We start from the raw sequence: 23,674 nt of genomic DNA on the forward strand, positions 1-23,674 counted from the left end.
GATGAACCTAGGGCAGGAAAGGAATAAAGATTCAGACGAAGAAAATGGACTTGAGGATACAGGGAGGGGGAAGTGTAAGATGGGATGAAGTGTGAGAGTTGCACTGACACATGTACACTACCAAATGTATAATAGATAGCTAGTGGGAAGCAGCCACATAGCACAGGGAGATCAGCTCGGTGTGATAGGGAGGGAGATGCAAGAGGGAGGAGATATGGGGATATATGTATATGTACAGCTGATTCACTTTGTTATAAAGCAGAAACTAACACAATTGTAAAGCAATTATACTGCAATAAAGATGTTAAAAAGATTTTAAAAATAAATTGCTTGCTGTAGGTAAAAATTATTTGTTCAATTTACAAAACTGGAAATTTCTTCATCCAAAATTTAATTCACAAGTTTATTTAGTATAATTTCTAATCATGGCACAATTTGTAACGTAAGCCATAGAAGCATACATTTTTGAGCAAAAGAGGTTTTAGGACCATTTTTGTCCAATGTAGATAACAGATTTGGGGAGATTCTGATCTCATTATAACTTATAGAAAAAAAAGCCATCAGCAGTATGAGATGTTATGTGTGCAGAAAGCCACACAGCAGTTTTTAATCTACCAATTCTAGGGATAACCAAAAACAAATGTAAAGCAATCTTGATTTGTCTATTTACGCGTCAAGTAGACACATTTTGTACTTATTTTCCAAATCAGTCTTTAAGATTTATTTGTATGCTCTTTACTTTGATTGTTTATAACAATCATGAATGGAATTCAGTAACACTAAGGTTATTAGCTTAAAACAAAACAAATAATGCCAGAGATTTTTAAGTAACAGGCTAGCTCTCTACTGTGATTCAGCAACTTTTAGCAGTTGCAGAGCAAAACTTTCTACACCTGTAGCCATCTGACCCTTCCCAGAGCTCATCGAGAGAAGCTTGCGGTCGGTCGTTGAATCCACACTTCCATGAGGAAGCAAGGCAGCCAGCCCCACAGCAGAGACTGCGTCTCCTCTCGGCTCAGGGCCTCTGCACTACTTGACACTACTGAGATTTTGTCAGCCCACGGAATCAATGAGCAATGCGGTGAGTGCTTTTATTTAAAAAAAAAAAAATAGAAGAAGAAGAATGTAAGCCCCAAGTGTTGAGCCCAACATACAGTGTGGACTTTCCTAAGTCACACCCATGCCCACACTTCCCTTCAATAGTTGATGCGTTTGCATGTCAGAAAGCCCAAATACATCAATCAAAGGCACTGTTGTCCCTAGGGCTCATTCATTTGCATTCCAAAGAGACCCGTGGTTTGTGGATCAGATGTAAACAGGAGACTCATACGTGGCCCAATATCTCAGGCTTCCAAAGGCTCCGGGCTTCTCGGAGGCAGCTGTGAGGGTCGCCTCCAAGCTCCTCCTATGCGCCTGACAAACGCTTGATAGAAATCTGTGCATGGGCATCGGGGGAGGGTATTTTTGTACAATGCTGTCATGATGTGACCTTTCTCATTTACTATTTAAAGAGTTTTGCTATGAATAACTGTGAAAATTTATCTGGGCGCCAGTTAATGGAAATCCTCAAAGGCTTTGGAACAATTTCATTTACAACGAAGCAATAGAATTACAGTCAAAATATCCTGATCCTGTGAATCAGGCTTTCATCATATCCAGCTCTGGTCTAATTTACAGTGTCAAATTTCCCTAGTTCCCTTCCCCTCAAAATGTTTCTGTTTCTTTATGTTCTTAAATGGAGAAAATTCTGCTTTCTTCTTTTCCATTTCTTCTTAAGGCTGTTCTGTTGATGAATGAAACCTGGGCTCACTAGAAGTTATTCTTGCGATCACAGCTTAGATGGCAGAGGTAAATGGAGAGCTTAAAAAAGTACACAATTTCTTTCCCACAAAGCCTACCCAAATCATACAAAGCCATTTTTTTTTTACCTGCCCTACAAAAACCAAATTGCTCTTTTCACATTGCAAAATCATTTGACCGCTCTCACCAGCTGTACACCATTGAGATAACCACCACTGCCACTGCTTCAGTCCCAGATACTTTCACTTATCTTAAACACGCACATGCACACACGAACACCTTCTGAATTAGCGAAAAACTGTGTCAAATGTAAATAAAATATGTTTAAAAGGAGAAGCATGCACAGTTTCATTTAGTGTGAGACGGCATATGAGAGACACTTGGCCAGAAAGATGAGACGGGGCGGGCTGTTCAGAAGGTAGAAGTCCTGTTACTCACAGATCCACCTTAGGCAGGAGGAATTGGTGGAACTTCACTGAGTCTCTGGTGTCATAGACCCCGGACTAGTGACATCACTTGTGAGGGCCAGTGAAAAGTGAAAATGTAGGGTCTCTTGTTCAAAACTTCTTCATAATTTCAAGAGCCATCAGAGCAGCAGAGCATTAGACCAAGTGTGGGACACTTCTAGATACTTCCAAGCTTGAGTCCCAGCCCTGTGTGGATCTCCCACCCAGAGTCCTGTGCGAAGCTCGGGGAAGCCTGAAATGCCTCCCCAGGTGGCCTCAGGTTTCTCTGCTCATAACCAAGCCCTCTGAGCCTCTCTCCCTTCAGAATTCATGAAGAAACAGCCCTTTTTTCCTTACCCATTTTGCCTTATGCTTTTCCCTTAAAGAATATAAATATTATTAAACTAAGAATCTGCTGAAGATAAAGGATGGAGGTGTTGCTAAATATGGCTCTCTAAACCATCGGTCTGTACTCCCAGCTGGTGGAAGGTCTGCGGCTGAAAATAAGAGCAGGGTCCCTTGGCTTCATCTTCCTCCCATTTCCCTCATCTTGGACCACAGTCTTCTGTCTGCCCTAATGCTCAGATCACTCTTTCTCCCAGACGACTCACTCCTCTGTTTATCCAGGGAGACCCAGTGATGTTGTGGACAGGACATGGGTTTCAAGTCAGTCAGAAGTGGTTTCAAAGTACACCTTTGCCACCTTTTGTTTTGTTTAACAAACATATTTTAGTTTGCAAATATTAAGTCACTGATTCTCATAACCACCCCGTGAGGGCAAATATGATCATTGTCTCCTTTCAGGTGAGGAAACTGAGGCCCAGAGAGGTGAAGTGACTTGCCCAAGGTCACACAGCTGGTGAGTGGCAAAGCTGGGTTTCAACTCTCAGCACGTGGCCTCCAGAGTGCCTGACTGCTTGCGAACACTTCTCTGTGCTAACTTGTTGAACTAGGTGGCCTCTCCCTACACTCACTGGGTCACTGGGGCAAGTACCAAAACTCCCTAAACCTCAGTTTCCTCATCGTAACCCAGATATAATCATCTCAAATGCTAATAGAAATGCATGTGAAATACTTACAAGGCCCTATACAAATAGTGGCAGTTCTATTGATACAATTTTTACTTTGCTTGAAGAACGTTCCTTTATTTGTGGAATTGAGTCCAGATTTCTTACTCTGGCTTTCAAAGCCATTAAAAGGTACATCAAACCAGCCTTCCATGCTCTTCACTATTCTTCGCAGGTCTATTTCTTTCTTCCTTCCTTTCTTTTTTTTAAAAACTTTTTAAGTAGTTTTTATTATTTGTTACTTCTCTTGAATTTTCAAAGTAAATTGTTATATCATCTGCCATTATGGGCAATATCTTTCTCCCATGACATTGCCTTTTATTTTTTTAAAATTAATTTCTGTTGGAGTATAGTTGATTAACAATGTGTTAGTTTCAGGTGTACAGCAAAGTGATTCAGTTATACATACACATATATCCACTCTTTTTTATATTCTTTTCCCATATAGGCCATTATAGAATATTGAGTAGAGCTCCCTGTGCTCTACAGTAGGTCCTTGTTAGTTATCAATTTTATATATAGTAGTGTTTATGTATCAATCCCAATCTCCCAATTTATCCCTGCCCCCCTTTCTTGCTTGGTACCCATAAGTTGGTTTTCTTTGCAGGCCTATTTCTGTGTTTACATTTTCACGCTTGCCGATTCCCCAAGCCTTTCCCCAATTCAAGGCTCTTGTTTTCTGCCCCGCACCCTCCCAGCAGCCTTCTCAGATAATTCCAGTGTAATCTGCACTGATCTTTTTCTTTTCTGAGCCTGACCTCTCCTATCCCTTTCAAGGATAAGTAGCACATCTTCCCAGCTTGGTTTTATATTCCCTGAGGCCAGGAGCCACGTCTTACTTCTGATGTATATGTTAAGCCTCCCCAACACACAGGAGCCGATTTTTTCATTTCCTCCCACCCCAGTCTCGTCCCAGCGCTGGGCACATGCTGGGCCTTCAGGAACACTTGTGGATTTGTTTTAGATGTGCACAGCCTCTGCTCAAGTGCTCACCACACAATGAGCACTCCATAAATCGTATTTTTAGAGACAATCTGTTACCATATAAGGACTACCCGAAATTACTCATACTCTTTGTGTAAATGGATTTATACAATTATGATGTTTAGGGGCTGGAATAAGGATGAGGGAAAGAAAATCATGAGACTGTAGTCCAAATGTTTTCACTGCTGTGTCACAGAACAGGTGTGAGGATTGTTGAAAATAATTTGTTATTAATGATAGTTAACGTGTCAAATTTGCAAGTGATTTACTACATTTTATGAATTGAAGTGGATTTCAGGTTTCCCCAGTAGTAAGCTGGTTTTTATTCAATTGTTTTCGTGACTGGCAAGGCTAAGTCTAACTACTTTCGTTTCCAGATGAGGAAACTGGGGCTCAGAGACGGGAGGGAACTGGTCCAGTGTCGCATGGAGAGTTAGCAGAGAGTGGAGGCTAAATCCGAGGGCTCCTTTGTTCTCTGGGAAATGGTCCCCCCCGCTGTTCTCAGATCCTCCTTTGTCAGCAAATCAGAAAGGATCAGTGTGATGGAAGACTGAAACAAAGCAGAACCCAGTAAAACCCACAGTCTTACTCACATAGGAAAATGTTTGGCTCCTGGTCAGGGATCAAGGCTTGAGAAAGATTTCTTTCAGAGAGGCAAGGCAAGAAGATTTAGTGAAACTCCCCGTTTCCTGGCCCTCTGTTATAAATCATTCTAGAAAGTATCTATTGACCCCTCTCTTCCTAAGATGTTACCTTGTCTTTGTACAAATATCCATCCTTGGGTATAGAAACTCAGAGAGTCGAGGTGGAAAGCAACAAACTGCATCAACACGGGTAGAGCGTCCTCCCCCTTTAATCTGTAAAGCAGAATAATTAGCTTATTTTTTAAATCTCAGAACATTTGAACTGTTTGAGTAGCAGAACTGAACAACTTTCTGATGAATTTGCACAAAACAAAACCTGAATAAATCCAGTTTCATATGAAGAAGGTTCCTTCAGCAAGCCCTGCTCCCAAATTACCCAGATTATTGCTTAAAATGTACTTGCTTTGCAGAGATCTATTTAGTAAATAAAATAGGTTTTGTTCCAAAATTTCAAGTTAAACATTTGAAATGTAATTATACTCTAAATCCTTAGTATCTCAGTGGCACCCTAGTTTTTAAATTTTTTAAGATGATGGCTTGGACAAGGATAGCCTACATTTCCTTTTTCACAGCCTTCTGTAACGTAGAAGAAGAAAACACAAAGCAAAGTGTAGCTGGATTTATCTTTCATTCACTAGCGTTTTTAATAAGCCCCGCAGACATCTGGAAAGCAGAGGAAGTTTTTGAATGGGTGTTTTTTCCTCTTTTTTACCCTTGTAAAAATTATGTCAGCTGAATATTACACGATTGAGGGCTTTATTTCTTTGTTTCCACTTAAAATCCATTTGACCAACTAGAGACGCATTGGCCCAGCAGTAAAACTATGGCTGAATTTTATGATCAGGAAGAGGCCAAACACCACTTGTCAGCTAAAAGCTTTGCTCACTGGAATGAATCATGGAATTTCTGAGGCTCAGCTGAGTTGTCCAAGGGTCCATCAGTTTCCCGGATGATAAGAAGCTTGGCAGAGCTGGCTAAAAGGGTGGGATGATGGACAACCAAAGGGGAAAACTGCTTTGTGCCCTGATATGTGATAATATGATCTTCCTAGATATATTCATAGCTTGACTTTCCTAATTATCACACGGAATAAACTCATCAACCCGATAGAAAATCCCCCTGCCAAACAGCTAAATGAAAATCCCATCACCTCCCTCCCCTCCCAAAAAGCAGTAGAATGTTGTGATTTACAAAGAAGTAAGAAAAATGATTTAAACATTTTTAAAGTCAAGTTTAGGAAGAGAAACTAACCCAAGTCAAATGGTACATTTGAATCCTGTAAAAAGTAAAATGAGTATGGCTATGTCCAAATTAGACACTAGAAAGGAGAAGGGTAAGAGATTTTCAGGCTTGAATTTCCTGAATAATTGCCTCGATGCGCTGTTTGTTTTGTGTGTAGCAGTCACTCCCCGAATAGCCTAGAATCATAGAGCATGTCCATTGAGTTCATCCAGACCAACACCGTTCCCAGGGAGGAAAGCTGAGACCCCAGTGAGAACTATGACTTGTCCTCACAGCTTTTTAGCTGCACGAAGATCAGAACCTCAGATCCTGGGACTCTTTGCTATGAAACACCACCTATAAGTTCTTATTTTGGATAAATCAGACTTTATGACACACTGTGTTCTGACAGAAATATGACTTAATGTAGTCTGAACCCAAAGAATTTCTCTCCTATCTGGAAGACTTAAGAAACAAACCAGATACACAGATCCTAGGAAGAACTAAATGATAAGGTCTGGAAGAATTCATCATTCAAGCTTGTCAGGGAGTGTATTTCCTCTCAACTAAGTCTCCCGATTCCAAAAGCCAATAACAAGTCAATATCAGCACTCAGCAGTAAAGCTACTTTTAACTCTAGAATGAGATCATTGGGTTCAACAGCCAGACTCAGGTATCACTTAAAATCGGGCCCTCAGGCATGTAATAAACTTGGATCTTGCCTGTGTGTCACCATAACTTCTCTGCCATCCTCATGGAGTGTGTGTGTGTGTGTGTGTGTGTGTGTGTGTGTGTGTGTGTGTGTGTTCTTCATAAGCTCTGAAAATGGCCCAACTAAATATTTGTTTAGGACTTCCTGGAACAGCTAAGAACCCATTCTAATCGCTTTGAACTTAGATCCTTCAGTTTTCCACCCTTCTTCAGTGTGCACATGAGAGCCAGAGTCTTATTCATTTATTCATTATGGAAATATTTATTGGAGGGTTATTAAGTTCCAAATCATTATGTCAGGTGTTAATGGCGTGAAGGTAAAGGCGGCTTGAGGAGTGAGGGGCTTGGCCAAGGATTACCCAGGGCAGACCCCATCCACCTCTCCTCTCTGCCCAGCAGTCACTTTGTGAGCCAGAAATTACCTTATACTTTATGTTGTAGCCAACATTCTGTCAAGATCAAATATGTCCAAAAATGCCAGGTAACTAGATCTGACAGATAATTAGCTCAAATGTTCCTTTTTAGGGTAATGTTGATAGCAAACATAAAATATTTGAAAACTAAAATTAATAAAAATGATGTATAACTAATCACATACTGGTTGCCCAGGGAAACACGGATCAGGTGCATTTCCAGACCCCATTCAGTAATGACAGCATCTATTTTGATGGTCTTTTCCCAGTATCAAGAGACACATATGACTTGCTGATGTCTTATATGACGTGTGTTCAGAATGGGAGCTGTACATCCCTTTCCTTCCCATTCCACTTCCGCGCATCTTTGTAAAGGACGAGGTAATCTAGTGTGCTAAGCAGCAACTCTCGTTCTTCAATAAAACACTCTAGAATGAGACTCTTTCGATTGTTTTACCAACTTGTGAAGGCCACACGAATAAACTGAATATACGGTGCATACAGCAAATTAAGAATCTCAAGAGAGGATAACTTGTTTCAAGTCCTCCTGTCCATCACACAAACCTCAAAACCTTTGTTACGTTATACATTTGTGAATGGAGCATACCTGGCAGATATATTCTGATGTTCAACCAATGCAAAAGCAAAATAAGTTGCTTTGCTATATAATATTACCACAGTTACAGCAACAAATGCATCTCTCTCCCTCTCATTTGTTTTGACTCTAGTCTTTGGGAATACAGTAATAACGTCTTCTTTAATGGATTCATAATTTCTATTCCTTGGATTTGCATGTCAATCCTTCTCTCATTTTACAGATATAAATTTATTAGATCACCTATTGTATTAGATAGAATTTTATAATGAAAAACAGTTGGCTCTTGTGTGGGTGGATGTGTGTGGTAGGGGGAGTGTGAAATCAAACTTTCTTTCAATTCCTAGAGAGACAGCTCTATTTGAATTGTTTTTATTGTTCTCTCCAGTTTTAACTTTTTAATGCTGATACTAATGGGCATTAATGGAAAAGTATTAATATGTTTTTAAAAGCACATTTTACCCGTAATATGTAAATTATATAAAGAAGACCTAAATTTGTAAACATTTGAACAGTATATATATCAAGGCAAAGAGGATGGTTCCAGTAATAGTTTGTCATGAATTCCTCTCAAGAGTGTAAAGAATTTTTCTAACTAATTCAAATGTTTATTTTTAGTGAATATTTATTTATTAACTGAAAGCTAACTACAGCACAAAATAACTGTATAAAGTTGATCCAATAAGATAAACTATCATTTGACCACATTTTCAATATTTCATTTTGCCTATTAACAGCCCAAAATATGGCATTCATGTTTTGAAACAATGTCACTGTTGGGCACAGAAGTCTATTTACACAAGAGCTCGTTTCATTTGCCATTTATTCCAATAACTTGAGAACAACTATTTGCAACTAAATCTAACAGTATTTGTACAAGTACTTGCAAGCTAAAATACTGCTCAAAAATTCCAACACACATGCAGTTTAATATGTTTACATAATACCATATATTTATTATAAAACCTGTGACTCTAAGTGCTTTATAGGATGTGAATACAGGAGTCACTCTACCCTCTAACGAATCATGGCCACGTCTGACAGAGGAGACGCTGCTGAGACGAGTCCTGTGTTCAGTGGAGTTGGAAGGGGTTGGCTATTCAGACTGCTCAGGAATGTTACTGCGCCATCATAGAATCGCCCCATAGCTCAAGTCACAGGAAACTGCAGCGGATTTTCAAGTACAAGCCCTTAGCAACCGAGAATCTGGTAACACAAGCAGCATTGGCAAAACACACTCTTATTAGGCAGGTGGGCTCCGTTTTAAGCAAAGTCGATATTGAAACTCCAAACATACAAAACAGATAAATTACAGAGTGATTATTTGTCTTAGAAAATGGTTTTCTGCTTTATAAAAGGATTCACAAGTTTCCTCTAACTGGCAGCTCTCCTAATGCATTTAAAATACAATTTAACTTACAAAACTTCAACTTACACATGACTTTTTGCACAACCATTGTGAGAAGCAAGGTACACCTATATATAGTACTTAATTTTTCTCTCTCAGGATTTAGGTAACCGTCTTATTGTCTCTGTAAAAGACACTTAAGCCCAAATGTTATATTTTAAGCCACTGAAATAGAAAGTAAATATTGCCTCTAAAGCATGGATATTCCAGAAAATGTAAGTACATTTGTGATTTTTGTATTTACAATTTGGGAAGCCATCTTTACAACGTAGATCGTTAGATAGCACAAGTATATAGCTATCTTCAGGCCATAATATTGGGCCCTCTTCTGCAGAAAGTTGTTTTATTTTATTTTTGTGGGTTTTCTCCCTTTGTAGCTGTGTAACTCTAAAGAGATGTTAATGGTGGTTACACAGTAGCTAACCTATGATGTATCAGTTTTATACTTCATTGCACAGAATCACTTTTAAAAACCCAACTTCAGGCATTTCACTGCTGTTCCCACTGTTTACTCTGGGTGATTGTCATTCAGATAACGTTCTCCTTTATTAGCGCTAAGCTCTCTGTGGGGGATGGTGGTGAGGAGGTGGGCAGAGAGCCTGTCTACTGTATCTCTGTGCCCCCTCAGCACACAGCACAGAGCCTGGCACCTGGGAAGCAAGCACTCAAATACATATTGAATGAATGGAGAAATGACTGGGTTAGGAGAACAGTCTGGAAGGCTTCCTTCAGTCTAGCCTCTAATCCAGTATGTTTCTGGAATGTGTCCAATCAAAATGGATTTCCAGAGTCTGAAAAATCACAGAACCTCCCTCTTTTTCATTATACACTTTCTGTAAAATCCATAAAACATTGAGCCCTGGATGACATGGAACTATTTAGAAAACTCAAACCACCTTAGAGGTCAGAGGACAAAGCAGAGGAAACTGAAGGGTCATTTCCTTACTCACCAACTGCTGGAGGGAAGTAACAAGGCACACAGGTTGACCAAAGTCCAAAACCAAGTTAGACTTTTGGCAATTGTGTCCAGACTGAGAAGTGGTGCTTTTGAGTGTTTTCAATACAAACTTAGACACAGGTATATTCAGAAACAGCGGAAGCCACTAATTAAGAGCTAGAATCAAAGGGAATTACCATTTGCCAGACATATAGATCTGTTCCAGGCAGGGCCAGGGGAGATCGCATTCTGTTGGCCGGAACCATTTCACTGTGCTGATGCTCATACCCATTACAAGCTGCATGTGAAATAAAAGTGAAATAGCAAAATCCAGCTGTAGGGGATAAAAATAAAAACCCTAAAGTAAAATCTGTTTGAAAGCACTTCAGTGGGTAAAGCAAAACAATATAGTCAGTGGGGATGCTAATACGTTAATCAACTTAAAGTGTTTGTGATGGCATTAAAAACGAAAGCTTCACAGTATATGGTGTATTATGCCTTTAAATGAAATAATCTGGACCGCATTCAAACTATTTCATCTGAAAACCTAGTACAGACTAAAGTACAAATCTAGGAAGCATGATAATCTAACATTAAACCATAGTTATGAAGCAAAAGAGTTTATGAATCTGAGTTCTTCCAGGAGGCCTCTTTAGAGTCTTGTAACTAAATCAACAGTAAGCTATCTCTGCTCACAAGTAATGAATTAGGTTTTTTATGGATAATGTTGTTTTACAGGAATGACTTCATTTTCAGGAGAATACGAACACTGGAGTGGAATCGCCACATCAGTAGTTCTAGTGACAGAATGTCAACCAAAAAACTATCTTAACAGAATACGTATACTAATTTACCTTCATAATCATTTCCCCAAATACCTACCTCTGTGTTCTGTATTTATCATTGCACCAAATGAGAGCGGCCACGAGAGGATTTTTGAAACTCTTACATATATAAGAGGAGGTGGGTTCCAGAAGCTATGTCCAAGTTCAACTGGTAAAATACTCTTGCTCCTCTTCTATGAAATGGAAAGTCTCTGCACATTAACTTTCCTGTCGACCATTTCAGCCCACCATTTTCAACTTCAATCTAATGGATTTAAATAAGAATTATGATCTCTAATCAAAGAATGAACATGTTAGCTTGTCACTGTAGATATTCGGAGATTTTAGGGTATTAAAGGCATTTTTTTTCCTGAATGTACTTTACATTTATATATATATATATATATATATATATATATATACACACACACACAATTACCTTCTATTGTAAAGTAAAAACTATTTTGCACCAGTAGTTATTAATCCAAATCATTTGGATTTAAGTAATTTCTAATTGAAAGCCTATCTCATGAATTGTTTATAGTGACAGATAATAAACTATTAGTCATTTTAAAGCTTTAAAAGTAAGTTATCAGGATCCACTTCAATCTCCACATGATAATAAAGGATTATTATGTGCAGTAACCTATTTATGAAAAGGAAACAGTGTGCTTCTTTCAGACGCCATCAATTGCTTTAATAAGGAATTGAAAAGCTGGACTACTTTATATGCAGATCACCATTCCAGTTGCATAAGGATTTACAATAGACAAAACAAAACTATGTTTTTTTGTAAAGAAGGGCTGTTTGTTTAAATCACACAATAATATTTGCATCTAAAAATTATTTACAGGCTAATAAGGCTTCATAAATGTTATGCAGACTTGGTTAGTTAAAATCATTTTAACGCTAAAACCAAAACCAAAAGCTTGCTGAAGCTGACAAGGAAAAAATTCAAGTAACCCTTGCCTAAAGAAGGCTGGAAAAAAAGGATGCCTACTTTCTTGGTTTAGGTACTTATTAATCAGGTTGGAGATGCAAAGAGTACATCATTTGATAGCACCCTGTTAACGCTTCCATAAGCTCAAGAGGAAAACGCTGCTTTCTCTGAAAATGTGAACATTGAGAAGGATTATGAGTCTAACCTCTAATCCTAAAAGAAACAGAAATTAACGTACACATTTGTCTCTGCTGCCTTGAGTTTGCAAAGAACTTACTTGGGAAGTCTTAATCTCACCTTTGAAGTCTTCCTTCAAGGTATGTAATGGCTCATATGTCTTTATTAAATGAGGTGTGTGGCGGCCTCTACTGGTGTGTGTTTATAGAAAATGTCTCAATAGGCAGAAAAAAATACTAATTTCAATTAAAAAGTTAGAAATACAGACTCTCATTTAAATATATAAAAATATCTAATGCAGAAAAAATATATTACAAGTTGTGTAATGTACTCTTAATTAGGAAAATAATCTGAAACAAACACTGACCACGTTAGTGTAAAATAACGATTTACGGAAGGGCATTAATTGTTCAATTCACTCTGATATTGGGTTAAATATATTTTATTAATGAATTACTAATCCCAACTGAGGCATTTTATTACCTCTAGTCCACTGTTAAGTCCCCTTAGTTGACTTAAATAAAATCACTTAGAACAAACCCAAAGGAAAGGAAATATTTTACAGTTAAATCTATAAAGTCCTAGAACTAGAATCATTTGATGACAGGCTGGTTTCTATAACTCAAGCAAACTGTACGTTGACTTAATATAGCTGACATTTCGCTCTATTTTACAGTGTTTTTAATTTTAAAAATACAACACATTAAAATATGTTCAGTTTATCAAAGCTAAAAGCAACATTTAAGTAATGTACTTAAAGTGCAAAGGCACTTTAACACGAAGGAGTGATGCCTAGTTACTATGCTTGGTAACTGAAGACGGAAATACCATATATCATTATTTACAAAAGAATTTATAGTCTCAAAAGATCTTTGGAGATCTTCTACAAAATACACTAAATATCCATTTTCATTTGAAAAGTTTGCTTACTCTTTCTTCATTCACTATAATCTCCTCTTCCCATTCCCACACTGGAAAAATAAAAGAAGAAAAAGGAAACAAAACCATAAACAAAATATATGAAAAAAAAAATGCACTGTAGAAACATTCATGTTCAATGATGATTCCTAAGGAGAGAAGGAAAAGAAAAGGTGGGGGAGGGAGGAGAGCAAGAGAGAAATAATTTAAAGGAAAACTTGAAAAAGCAGTATCATTGCTTCGCCCCATCCCCCAAACATCTTCAAAGTCCCCCACTGAGGCTGGGAGAGGGAGAACACAAACACACACGAAAGCAAATGCAGTGCCTCCACCAGTTTGGAGCGGCATCCTTTGATGCCAGAGGGTTGTAAATGATTTCCCTTCACAGCTGACTGATTGCAGTTTGTTTCTCCAGAACTTCGAGGTAGTCTGGTTCTGATTGCGGCTTAGCTTGCAGTAAAGGGTGGTCTGGTTTTGACTGCCCCACAAAGCATTTCCTGGGAGTTCCATATAAAACGGTTTTATTGATTCTGTCTTGGTTTTGGCGTCGAGATTCATACGAAGGGGCGAACTGCCTTTTAGGTAAGGTACAAAAGTTATAGTGGACGAGCCCTGCACTGGGGAGTTCCTTGACGCGCTCAGCGATGTTCTGATACAGCAGCTCGGGCTCTCTTGGGGTGGCTTGCTTTTCTAGCAACTCGGTGGCACTTATAGTGTAAGCAAGTGTGGCTGGCTCTTCTTTCTTCTCCTCCAGGTTGCTGTAGCTGAATTCTTGCAGGTTTCGGTAATAGGCCACTGGGTCCCCTTGCTTCTGCATGTAGATGGGGTTTTGGCACATCTGACCCACGGGTGGGGGGATGTAGTTATAGACGTGGCCGTCTGCTTTATCCTGAGTCTCAGCGTTATAAGACCCGTACTGTAACTGGAAGGAACTTACATCTAAGCTGTTGGCACTCCTGGGAACACTTGGCACTGCCTTTCGGCGTTTCAGGACAAAGACGAATAGGCCAGCCCCAAAGCAGACAGATAAGATAAAGACAACCAGCAATCCTAAAATTAAGACGGAAAGTGGAACTTCAGTGTGTAGCTCAGGGTAGGAGCTGGGAGCCACACTAAGCGAGCGGGGTGTGTCTGTGTTGTGATTCATTGACAAAATGGTTCCGTCTGACAAGTTTGGACCCTCTGGACAAATAGCCTCCCTGCCCAGGAACTTCAGGATCTCCCCAGCGTGTTTAGCGGGAGATTCACAGGTCACCTCATTGATGATGACAGGGGAGCTGGCATGCTCTGTCCAGTCCTTTAGTCCCATGATGTCACAGGTGCAGTCCCATGGGTTCTCTTGCAGATCTATCTGGATAAAAGCCGGAAGCTGGTCCAGAACCCCTTTCACAGGCAGGTGAGAAAAATGGTTGTTTCTCAGATTCAGCCTGGTGAGGGCCGTGCCCCCAAATATATTATCAGGTAAGGACCGCAGCAGGTTGTTATTCAGAAACAGTAGCTGTAGGTTAATCAAAGCGTCAAAGGTCAGCGGCTTAATTTCCTTAATGACATTATACTCTAAATAGAGATATTGCAAGCTCTGCAGTCCGTCAAACATCGCCGGATAAAGCACTTCAAGGTAATTGCCATTCAGATACAGTCTGCGTAAACTGGTCAGGTTTGTGAAGGCACCTTCCTGAATGACTGCGATCCTATTGTTTCCTAAATGCAAGAGATCCAAAGAACTGTATTCTAAGAGGTCGTTCTTATAGACAGTTTGAAGATAGTTCCCTGTTAGGTAGAGTTTCTTTGGACTGGTGGGTTTAGGCTGCAGGTCGGAGATGTTAGTGAACTTCCTTTCTTGGCAGTTGACATTTAGACCGTTGTCTGAACTCTGAGAGGTGCAGACGCAGCTACTGGGGCAGGTGAGGGGCACCGGGGACTTGGTCTGGTACACCATGATGGGTCCAAAGCTCTGCCTGTCTTTCGACACTGTGACCCGGGGAGTTGGGCGATTTCTCATTTTGGGTGGCCGGCTGGCTTTTGCAGCCCTGGTTGGGTTGAGAGCCGGATTCATGGTAGGTGACAGCCTTTGGACATGTGTGTCGGCGTGGCCGCCCCTCTGGGCGGAGTCACCGGTACTTTTTCTGGGACAGAGGTCTTGCCTGGTCAGCTGGGTCACATCTTTCCCATGCAATCTGAAGGGAGTTTCACAGACAATCTCTCCCACGAAAACGGTTATGGTGTCCAGCCAAGCCTTGAGAGGAAGTAAGTCACAAGTGCAATTCCACGGGTTTTCCTCCAGCTGAATCTCCATGATGCCCCCGATGTGCTCGAGGACGCCGGCGAAAGGCATCACTTTCAGCCGGTTCCCTCGCAGGTCTAAGTGGGTCAGCAGGACGAAGCGGAACACATTGCTGGGCAGAGACAGCAGCAGGTTGTCGTTCAGGATGAGCACTTTCAGCTTGTTCAGCTTGCTGAAGGCCCCCGCCTCGATGGCACTGATGTAATTGTAGTCGGCCTGGAGGTACTCGAGGCTCTCGAGGCCCAGGAAGGTGTCCTCCCTCAGCACCTCGAGCTTGTTGTTGTTGAGGTGCAGCCTCTTGAGGGTTTTCAGGCCGCTGAACGCCCCGGTTCGGATCTCCTGCAGCCCGTTGTTACCCAGGTGGAGAGTAACCGCGTTGGAGTAATTGACGAACTCGTTGGGGTACAGCCTCGTCAGGAGGTTGCCATTGAGGAAAAGCTGATAGATTCGATACTGGGGGGGCTGGAGCAGGCTGACAGTTGTAAATCCTTTGTTTTCGCAGTTAATGTTCAGTACGTTTTCCTTCTCTTCGCACAGGCAGCGGATCTTGCAAATGTCTTTGGCAGTTTTGCGACTCTCGGTCCGTAAGATCCCGGCCACGGTTAACACACTGAGGAACCAAACGCCGCTCAGCATCTTTAGGCACCGTCGGTGTCAGCTCAGGTACCTACAGGCAAACCTTGGGGAGGGGGGCGGGGGAGAGCGGGATGCGGGGGAGAAAGAAACACGGAAGCCCAATTAAAATGGCAAAGCGAGGGGGCGGAGTGGGACGGAGGAAGAATGCGGGGAGTGGACAGCACGGCGGAATGAAATCACTGCGTTTTTCAAAGCGGTTTCTGCTCTCCTCCCCTCCCCCGCAGCCCGCCCACACACGCGTCCCGGAACACACATGCTTGCACCTGATTTCCCGGCGGGTCGCAGCCAGCCGCGGAGTCATTAGTAACCGAGTTGTCCTACTAAATCCAGCCCATCTCCTCCTCCTCCTCCTCCTCCCCTGGGGTATCTTGAAGAGATCTCGGGCGGCTAGCCCGTCCTGGGCTCCCAGCAGAAATTGCTTTACTTTTTTTTTTAACTGCGCAAAAAGGGGGTGGGAAAATCAGGGGACTGGCGGCGGGGGAAGGGAGAGGGTGGAAGAGCAAAGACAGCGCGCGGTGGGGGTTACTCACACATCAGGGGAAGACGGGACCCCTCTCCTCTGCAGTCCGGCGGTAGTTTAGCATCTTCGGAAAGAGAGGGAGAGCAAGGTAAAAGGAGACGCCGCTTACGGAAGGATGCCCTGCTTTCTGTCGGTGGATTAAATTTTGCTGGGGGGTGCGCACAAATTAGGAATCCGGCAGGCGGCAGGAGAAGAAGAGGAGGGTTGGAGCGGCGGGAAGCTGAGCCCACGGGGACCCGTGGGGTTCAGCAGAGCAGGGAGGTCGCGAAGCCCGCCGGCTGGGTCGGCGGCCGGCGGAGACGACCGAGACTGGGCGCGCACTTCCAACCCGGCGGCAGTGGCACCGGTGCGCCCGGCAGTTTGAATTTGAGAGGCTTTGCAGGTTCCCCGGGACGGGGCTGGGGTGACGTCACGGGGGAGGGGGAGGGGGCAGGCTGGGGATCGAGGGCGCGCAGTGGGGGAGGGAGGGGCAGATGCTTCCCTTCCCTGCGAGTGGCTTTGCAAAGCTCAAATCCCGGCTGCGTCAGTCGCTTCTGAACTACTCCACCTCCAGCCCGGCGGGCGGCGAGTGGCTGGCGGAGCTCCTGGAGAGGGGGTTCTCCAGGAGGGGCACCGCCGGGACTCCTCTGGCCCCTCCGAATGGTTTCTTCCACCCGCCCCTCCCTCCTGGCTCTTCCAGCGGGGCAGTGTGTGTGTGTGTGTATGTGTGTGTGTGTGTGTGTGTGTGTGTGTGTGTGTGTGAGTGTGCGTGCGCGCGCGCGCGCGGGGGTGTCTCATTCCAGATTCTCGAGCAGGGGTCCAGATCCTTCCGAGTAAGGGGTGTGTGTGTGTGTGTGTGTGTGGTGTGTGTGTGTGTGTCTGTGTGTAGATGTGTCTCTTTGCTACAGGACTGGGGCCCGGCTGCCAAACTCCTAGCTCACATGCTCTTGGTGTGGAGAGGAGAGTGGGGTGTGTGTGCACCGGTGTGTCTGTGTGGGAGGGCGAGGAGTTCTTTGGGGGGATTTATGCTTTACATACAGAGCTTTGTTTCAGTGCTGAGAGAATTACTTTCTAGGTGGTGACTGGCCAGATATTTGCTGGGAATCTGAAAGCCAGCTCAACGTTAGCTTATAGACTGAGATAAACAACAACAAAACCCTCCTCCCCCTGAGGTTTATACTTCGCCAGATAATGAGGTTTAAACGTGTGCTTTTTGCCTGAAGGAAGGAGAAGAGAAGTGGGTGTCAGACCGGCACTGCCAGGCTGAGCTTCAGCTGGGAGTAGGAGCCCAGGAAAGGGTGCTGAGCCCTCCAGGCTGCAGGGTCAGGGAACCAGGGAACAGAAGGCGGAGATGCAGGAAGACTGGCTCCTGAGAAAGAGGAGGAATGAAAGGAGTCCTGGCCTGAGACTCGGGAGACCTGGCTTCGGATCCAGCTCTGTTGCCAGGTGTCACCTGTTTCTGGATCTTCCCATCCCCATGGGCAAAAGGGGTGGACTTATAAGGGCCCTCCCAGCTCTGACATTTAATCGGATTCAGATAACCTTTCGCCGGGATTATTAATGGCCAGGTGTTGGGGTTTTGCCTTCGGTATCTCATTTCTCCTTAATTATCTTAAGGTCCCCTGGACCCAGGAGTCTCCCAGTTGGAGTCCATTTGCAAGATGGGAATGTCTACTGGTGCCCGAAAGGGCCAGGTGCTGCCTCTGGTGGGCATGGGGGAGATGAGGCAGCAAAAGTAGGGGGGTGAAAAGAGAAGGGGAAGAGGAAATGACCAAGCGATGTGCCAGTTCCGCCAGACACTTTAGTTGGCTCTTCCCGCCGCTTGGTCCCGCCTGCCGCAGTCGACACAGGGTCCCACTGCTGCACCAAGTGTGGCAGGGGGGCAACCGCATAGGCAAGCCGAGCCTTCGGAGAGCAGAAAGCACCCTGCTTCTCCCCTCCTCCTTCCCTGGGAAGCTCAGGTCCTAGGATTGTTCCACCCATACAAGTTCTTTCCTCCCCAAGAAGGGCTCTCGTGGTTTATAAACTTCGGCACCAAAGCAACCTGTGGCACTGGCCTTGTCCTCCGCAATTTGTCACGGGTGTTCTTCTGTCCCCCTGCTTTTCCTTTGGGGAAGAGCCTTGGGCCAGACATCAAGAGCCCCTCCCCATCCAGTGATTCTTGCTTCGCCTTGGGCAACATCCTTTCCTTCCGGGCCCTCGAATTTCCCTTCCCTGTGCCAAAGGGCAACGGGAGAGGGACTGTCCACAGAGGTGGAGGGGGCAGCCCTGCGATAGTCTCCCACCTCCCATGGCAACTGCATCATTAGATGCGAGTGGGGGGATGCAGTGGGAGCACAGTTACGCTTCCTTTCATAGCCAAGGGGCATTTGTTTCTACATATTTCCAAATAATAAATATACATAGTTCCTAGAGAGATATGGTTTATTCACTCGGTCATTCATTTAACAAACATTTATTAATTAGGTTAATATTTCATTGAAGTAGACTGCAACACGAGAGCTAGACAAGACTTTTGAAATCAGATTCATTTTATCGATGAAGACATTCCTCAACCAGGGCAAGTGCTGACTTGCTTAAGTTCAAGAATCTATAAAATTAGAAACAGAACCCAGAAGTTCTGAGTCCCAGGCCATCAGTTCTCCAAAAACACCTCACTCCTGCTTACTGTGAATTAGACAACTATCTACCTAAACTTCAATAGTGGTGGTGTTTTTACTTAAATGTGTTCTTTTTTAAAAAATGGTATTTGAAAGTGAAATACCAAATATGAGTTTCAGTTCTCAAATATCGTAATTTCCTTCAAGACACTGACGACTCTGTCAATACTCCCTGAGGACAGAGCCTATTAGGAATTGGGGGGGGGGAGAGACAGATGAGGGGGCGCTTGAAATTCTTGATACTACGGGGTGAGGGAAACGCAGCGGTGAGGGCTGCCGACACGGGTCCGTGGACCCTCCCACCACTCCTGCGTCTCCCGCTAGTCCCTGAGCTTCCGCAGCCCTTTCCCCAGACACAGTTACTGGGAACAAATCAGCCTCCACCCCGATAAAGCACTTTAAGGAAGTTTCCTCTGGCCCCGCGTCTCTGGAGGAGCGGCCGCGGCACCGCGCCGGGGAGAGCGGGCTCCTAAGGCGGCGGAACGGTGCCGGGTGAACACGGAGCCCGCGGGAGGCAGAGGCGGCCGCTAAAATAAGGCAAACGCTCCCCGTCCTCGCGGGGGCGAGGGAGGTAGAAACGCGAACTCCGTCGCCTTGGTCTCACTCGCATCTTCCCGAGTGAAACGGGGCTCGGGTCTCCGGGGCGGCCAGCGGGCGCGGCGAGTGAGGGCGGGCGGGCAGTACCCCTCCGCCCCGGCTGCGAGGGGGTTAACGGAGCCCGGCCGGCCCGGGGAGGGGGCTGCCACCGCCCGCTCGCCGCCGCCTTCGGCCGCCGCTCCGGAGCCCCCGGCCCTGCCCTTCCCGAAGGGTTCTTCCGGGCGACCCGGGGGCCGGGCGAGTCCCCCGTGGCCGGGCCCCGGGCACCGACAGCTCGCGCAGCTCTCCCTGCCGTCACCCCACACCGCCGCGACGGCCGCCCGCGCCGCCCTCTCCCCCGGGCCCGGGCGCCGCGTCCTCGTCGGGAGCGGTGGCCGCGGGGCCGCACGACGCCCGGAGCCGGCCAACGCCCGCGCGGACCGTCCCGAGGCCGGACAGCCGGAGCGGGGGCGGCGGTCCGGGGCGGCCGCCCGCGCGCGCTCTTTGGAGGATCGCGCCGTCTGCCCACGCCCGTTCCCTCCGCCGGGGGCTGTGGCCGCGAAAGACAGGGGCCCGCGCGGAGCCAGCCAGTCGGCCGCGTCGCCGCGGCGTCCCCGAGTACTCAGAACTTACCCGGCGAGCGCGCCGCCCGGAGCTTCCCCCGGAGGCGCCCGCGGCATCCGCGACCCGGGGAGGCGCGGGAGGCTGCGCGGCCTCGGCCCGGCGCGGCCCGGGAGCGAGGGCTCGGGGGCGAGCGCGGGCGGCGCCCCCAAGGGCAGGCAGATCCCCACTGGAGCGGCTCGCCGCCGGGCAGCGCTTCTGGCAGGAAGGAGGGAGGGAGCCGCCAGGGAGGAGGAGAGGAGGGCGGGAGCGGGGAGGAGGAAAGAGAGGGGAGGGCGGGCCGGCGGCCCCTCGCCCGCACTTATCAATCACCCCGCAGATCAAATGTCCCCGCGGCGCACCAGGGAGGGGGATGGACCGGCCCACAAAGGAGCCGCTGCTCCGTTTCTCTGACCAGCGCCGCGGAGCGCTGCTCAAGCCTCCCGGCCCCCCTCGCCTGGAACTCTGCCCAGTCCCTGCAGCTTCCACCGGGGGCTGCGGATCGGACGCGGTCAAGTGAAATAAGGATAGCACTCGGTCGGGACCGTTTGCTAGGGTACACTGAGACCACAGGGTGGAAGTTACGGACAAGTGAAAGCAGCCAGCCCTCCGAGCCGGACACGGTCCGGGACGGCTGCCTCCCCTTAACTAGTCAGCGCCCGGTCCTCGCAGCTTGCGGGCAGATCTGTAAGGACCTCCTACGAGGACGGTAAACACGGTATTTCCACATAACGTAGAGCCAGGCGAGACCAGTGCAGACGCTTTAACCAGAGACAGCCCTTCGCAGCATTCCAGTCCCTGTTTCCGTTTGATTCTTTTCATTCTTCATGACGTTGCCTGGATCTACTAGAGCGGACTTCGGGCCACCCTCCTTTCCCTTTTCTCCTTTCTTTGCCCTCCTTTTAGTAGTCCAGGTGGTTGTGTTTCAATGACGGGAAGGCGCTCTGGGCAAGAGTCACTGTAGTTCTAGAGGGAGGTGCGGTTTTCGGCCAGAGCTTTGCGGTTCCCTCCAGACCCGCTTTTCCCAGGGCCTCTCCTCCCCTCTGCCAGGGTCTTAGGGAGAAAGTTGCAGTTGTATTGAGACAGGAGCACGGAGTTGATTTGATGGCACCGAGACATTTACCCTTCAGTCGTGGAGGAGAGCAGCCTTAATTAAAGTCGTCACTGTCCCCTGTCCTTTTCATACCCCCTACGGAGTCTGTAAAACCCCAATTCTTGAGAATATCCACCAGCTGGGTGGCGGAGAATAGGAGGGGAGGGGAGGGGTGCAAAATTAGAGCGAAAACTAGCTCTGGGGCTAATGAATCTGCATTGGGATTTGTCTGTTTCAAGGTTATTTTCTGTACGTTTAAACGACGTTCTCCCGGCACCGACCTCTACCTCATTCTTCTCCTTACCCTGGGGAATCTTTTGTGCTTCTTCTTTCTCTTCTAGGCTTTCTTTTCATAATGGAGACCATGCTGGGCCTTTTTAATAGAAAATTACTGATACTCTTATATTATGCACATATGAAGAGTTTACCTTAGTAATAGTCCAAAGAATTATCTCTTGTAATCATATCTCTGAGGTTTTAAGGATCATTACTGTTCCTTTTACTTCAGTCCTGAGAATGCCTTTTTGAGATCTCCCTGCCATTCAGATAAGTAATTTCAGAATAACACGGGTCTCACATATGCACATGGGCAGGCTATTTTACAGTTACATATTCAGAAACATTGCCTTTCTTTATTAGTATCCTTATTTGTGTAAAACATCAAGCGTGCTATTCGCTCCAGACTATAGCAGCAGCCTGGGCACATCATAGTATTACTGAGAGCAGTTAATACTGTTTCTTCTGTCTTTACCTCATTTCTGACTGTGTCATCTTTTCGTGTAGTTATTTAATGGGGCTATAAACAACCCAAAACACAGAGCTGAGGGGCTATTCAAAGGCAGAAATAATGAGACAGTCATGCTGAAAAAAAGGAGACAGTTTACTGAGAAGGGTGGTGTGTCCCTAGCCAAAGGGGACACAAACAAAAGCCATAACATATACAGATTAGATGAGGAACATGCTATCAATGATACAGACCGACATTTTATTTTGATCCAGTAGAAACTTGCAAAATATGGCATGCATCCATTTTAATTAGGCTTGTAAGCAAGTCTAACATGTTTATCAGCCTTCAGAAAAGCATTTAGCAGCCTGCCTTTCTGCACGGGACCACACTGATAGTAAGATTTAAAAAAAAGAGCAGACTTTTCTTTTTGTCGGCATAACATTTTCAAGTAGGTGGGTAGCTGTTTCAAAGGGTGTCCTGAATGCACGCACACACACACAAATGATGAGCAATACAGAACTTTCTGTGAGGGTTGTTGCATAGATAATTACAGAAGAGAGCTTGAAGTGTGTGAAAGTTTTAAATGTACCAATTTATCTGAAAGCTGCTTTATACTGACTTTTCAAAAAGTTTCTGTGTTAGGGGACAAAAATCCTGACATAACTGAATATCAAGGACATGCATTTTAATGTACTTCTGTGAATGAATAAAAATGGCATTCTTAATTCTTTGGTGAAGTGGCATTGTAAAGGCATCTCTGTGTTTGTGTGCTGGTCTCTGTACTAAAGGGCTTAGAGATCCCTGTTTGCAATGCTAGTGGGGCAATACAGAAATAAAATTAAATTTTGCTTGGGCTTTTATAATTTCAATCTAAGTTCAGGAGAAAATCAGAAATTTCATCTAGGATGAATTTTTAAAATGTGTAAACGTTACTGAGACAATGCAAATGTTGCACAGTTACTGTGTAGTACGCAGTTTGCCTGAGAATGTTGCTTCTCCACCTTTTCCACACCTATCCAAGGCTGGGAAGCTTTAAAAAAAATTACAGAATAAGGCAAAGTAGAAACCTCATGCAGAGTCAGTAAGTCTAAGACCGATCGATGTGAGTTGTTTTCTGGGAATACTGTCCATTTGAACCAAAGGTTTCAAAGAAGAGTTCAGACAGAGACAGACAAATTCCTAAATAAAGAAACGAGACACAGAGGACATGCCGTTAATACCGGTAATTATAGTTTAAAGGATACTGTAGACGTTGGTTCTGTGATGCTATTGAAAGTGTGGATATTTTTCAAGTCGATTCAATTATTTTGATTATTTTGGCAGGCTTGGTTGGAAGAGTGCTGGGCCAGGACCCAGAATAGTTTGTCTTTTAATCAAACACATATCCAAACCCTTGGAGACCAGTGACCTGGGTTCAAATCCCAAGCAGGCGCTGACCCTCTCTAAGTTTCCTCACGTGTAAAGCTGAGTACTAACACCTGCCATATGGCGTCAGTAGGGATGGGATTCATAAA

The 23,674-nt window shown here is 45.0% G+C and overlaps 1 protein-coding gene across 8 annotated transcripts in view; it reads right to left on the bottom strand.

Annotated features, from left to right (window-relative positions):
* The window catches only part of SLITRK2 (SLIT and NTRK like family member 2), a 29,663-nt gene extending 9,199 nt beyond the window's left edge, over positions 1–20,464 (bottom strand). Inside the window, exons 1-6 of one of the 8 annotated variants that reach the window (XR_010838589.1) lie at positions 16,536–16,887; positions 16,269–16,441; positions 13,098–13,138; positions 11,109–11,315; positions 10,424–10,524; positions 8,498–9,087 (exon numbers count right to left, since the gene is read on the bottom strand). Coding sequence is in view for 6 of the 8 variants with exons in the window: in XM_067023276.1 (XP_066879377.1) it covers positions 13,468–16,005 (2,538 nt within the window). In the remaining 2 variants the exon portion in view is untranslated. Of the gene's footprint in view, positions 1–5,050; positions 5,155–8,497; positions 9,088–10,423; positions 10,525–11,108; positions 11,316–12,593; positions 16,442–16,535; positions 17,357–20,373 lie in introns of those variants that run through there. The other 7 variants (XR_010838590.1, XM_067023276.1, XM_067023279.1 and 4 more) reach the window with 7 other exon arrangements.
* Positions 20,465–23,674: the final 3,210 nt, after the last annotated feature.

The sequence above is a fragment of the Kogia breviceps genome, chromosome X (genome assembly GCF_026419965.1).
Source record: "Kogia breviceps isolate mKogBre1 chromosome X, mKogBre1 haplotype 1, whole genome shotgun sequence".
In the NCBI taxonomy this organism is placed as follows: domain Eukaryota; kingdom Metazoa; phylum Chordata; class Mammalia; order Artiodactyla; family Physeteridae; genus Kogia; species Kogia breviceps.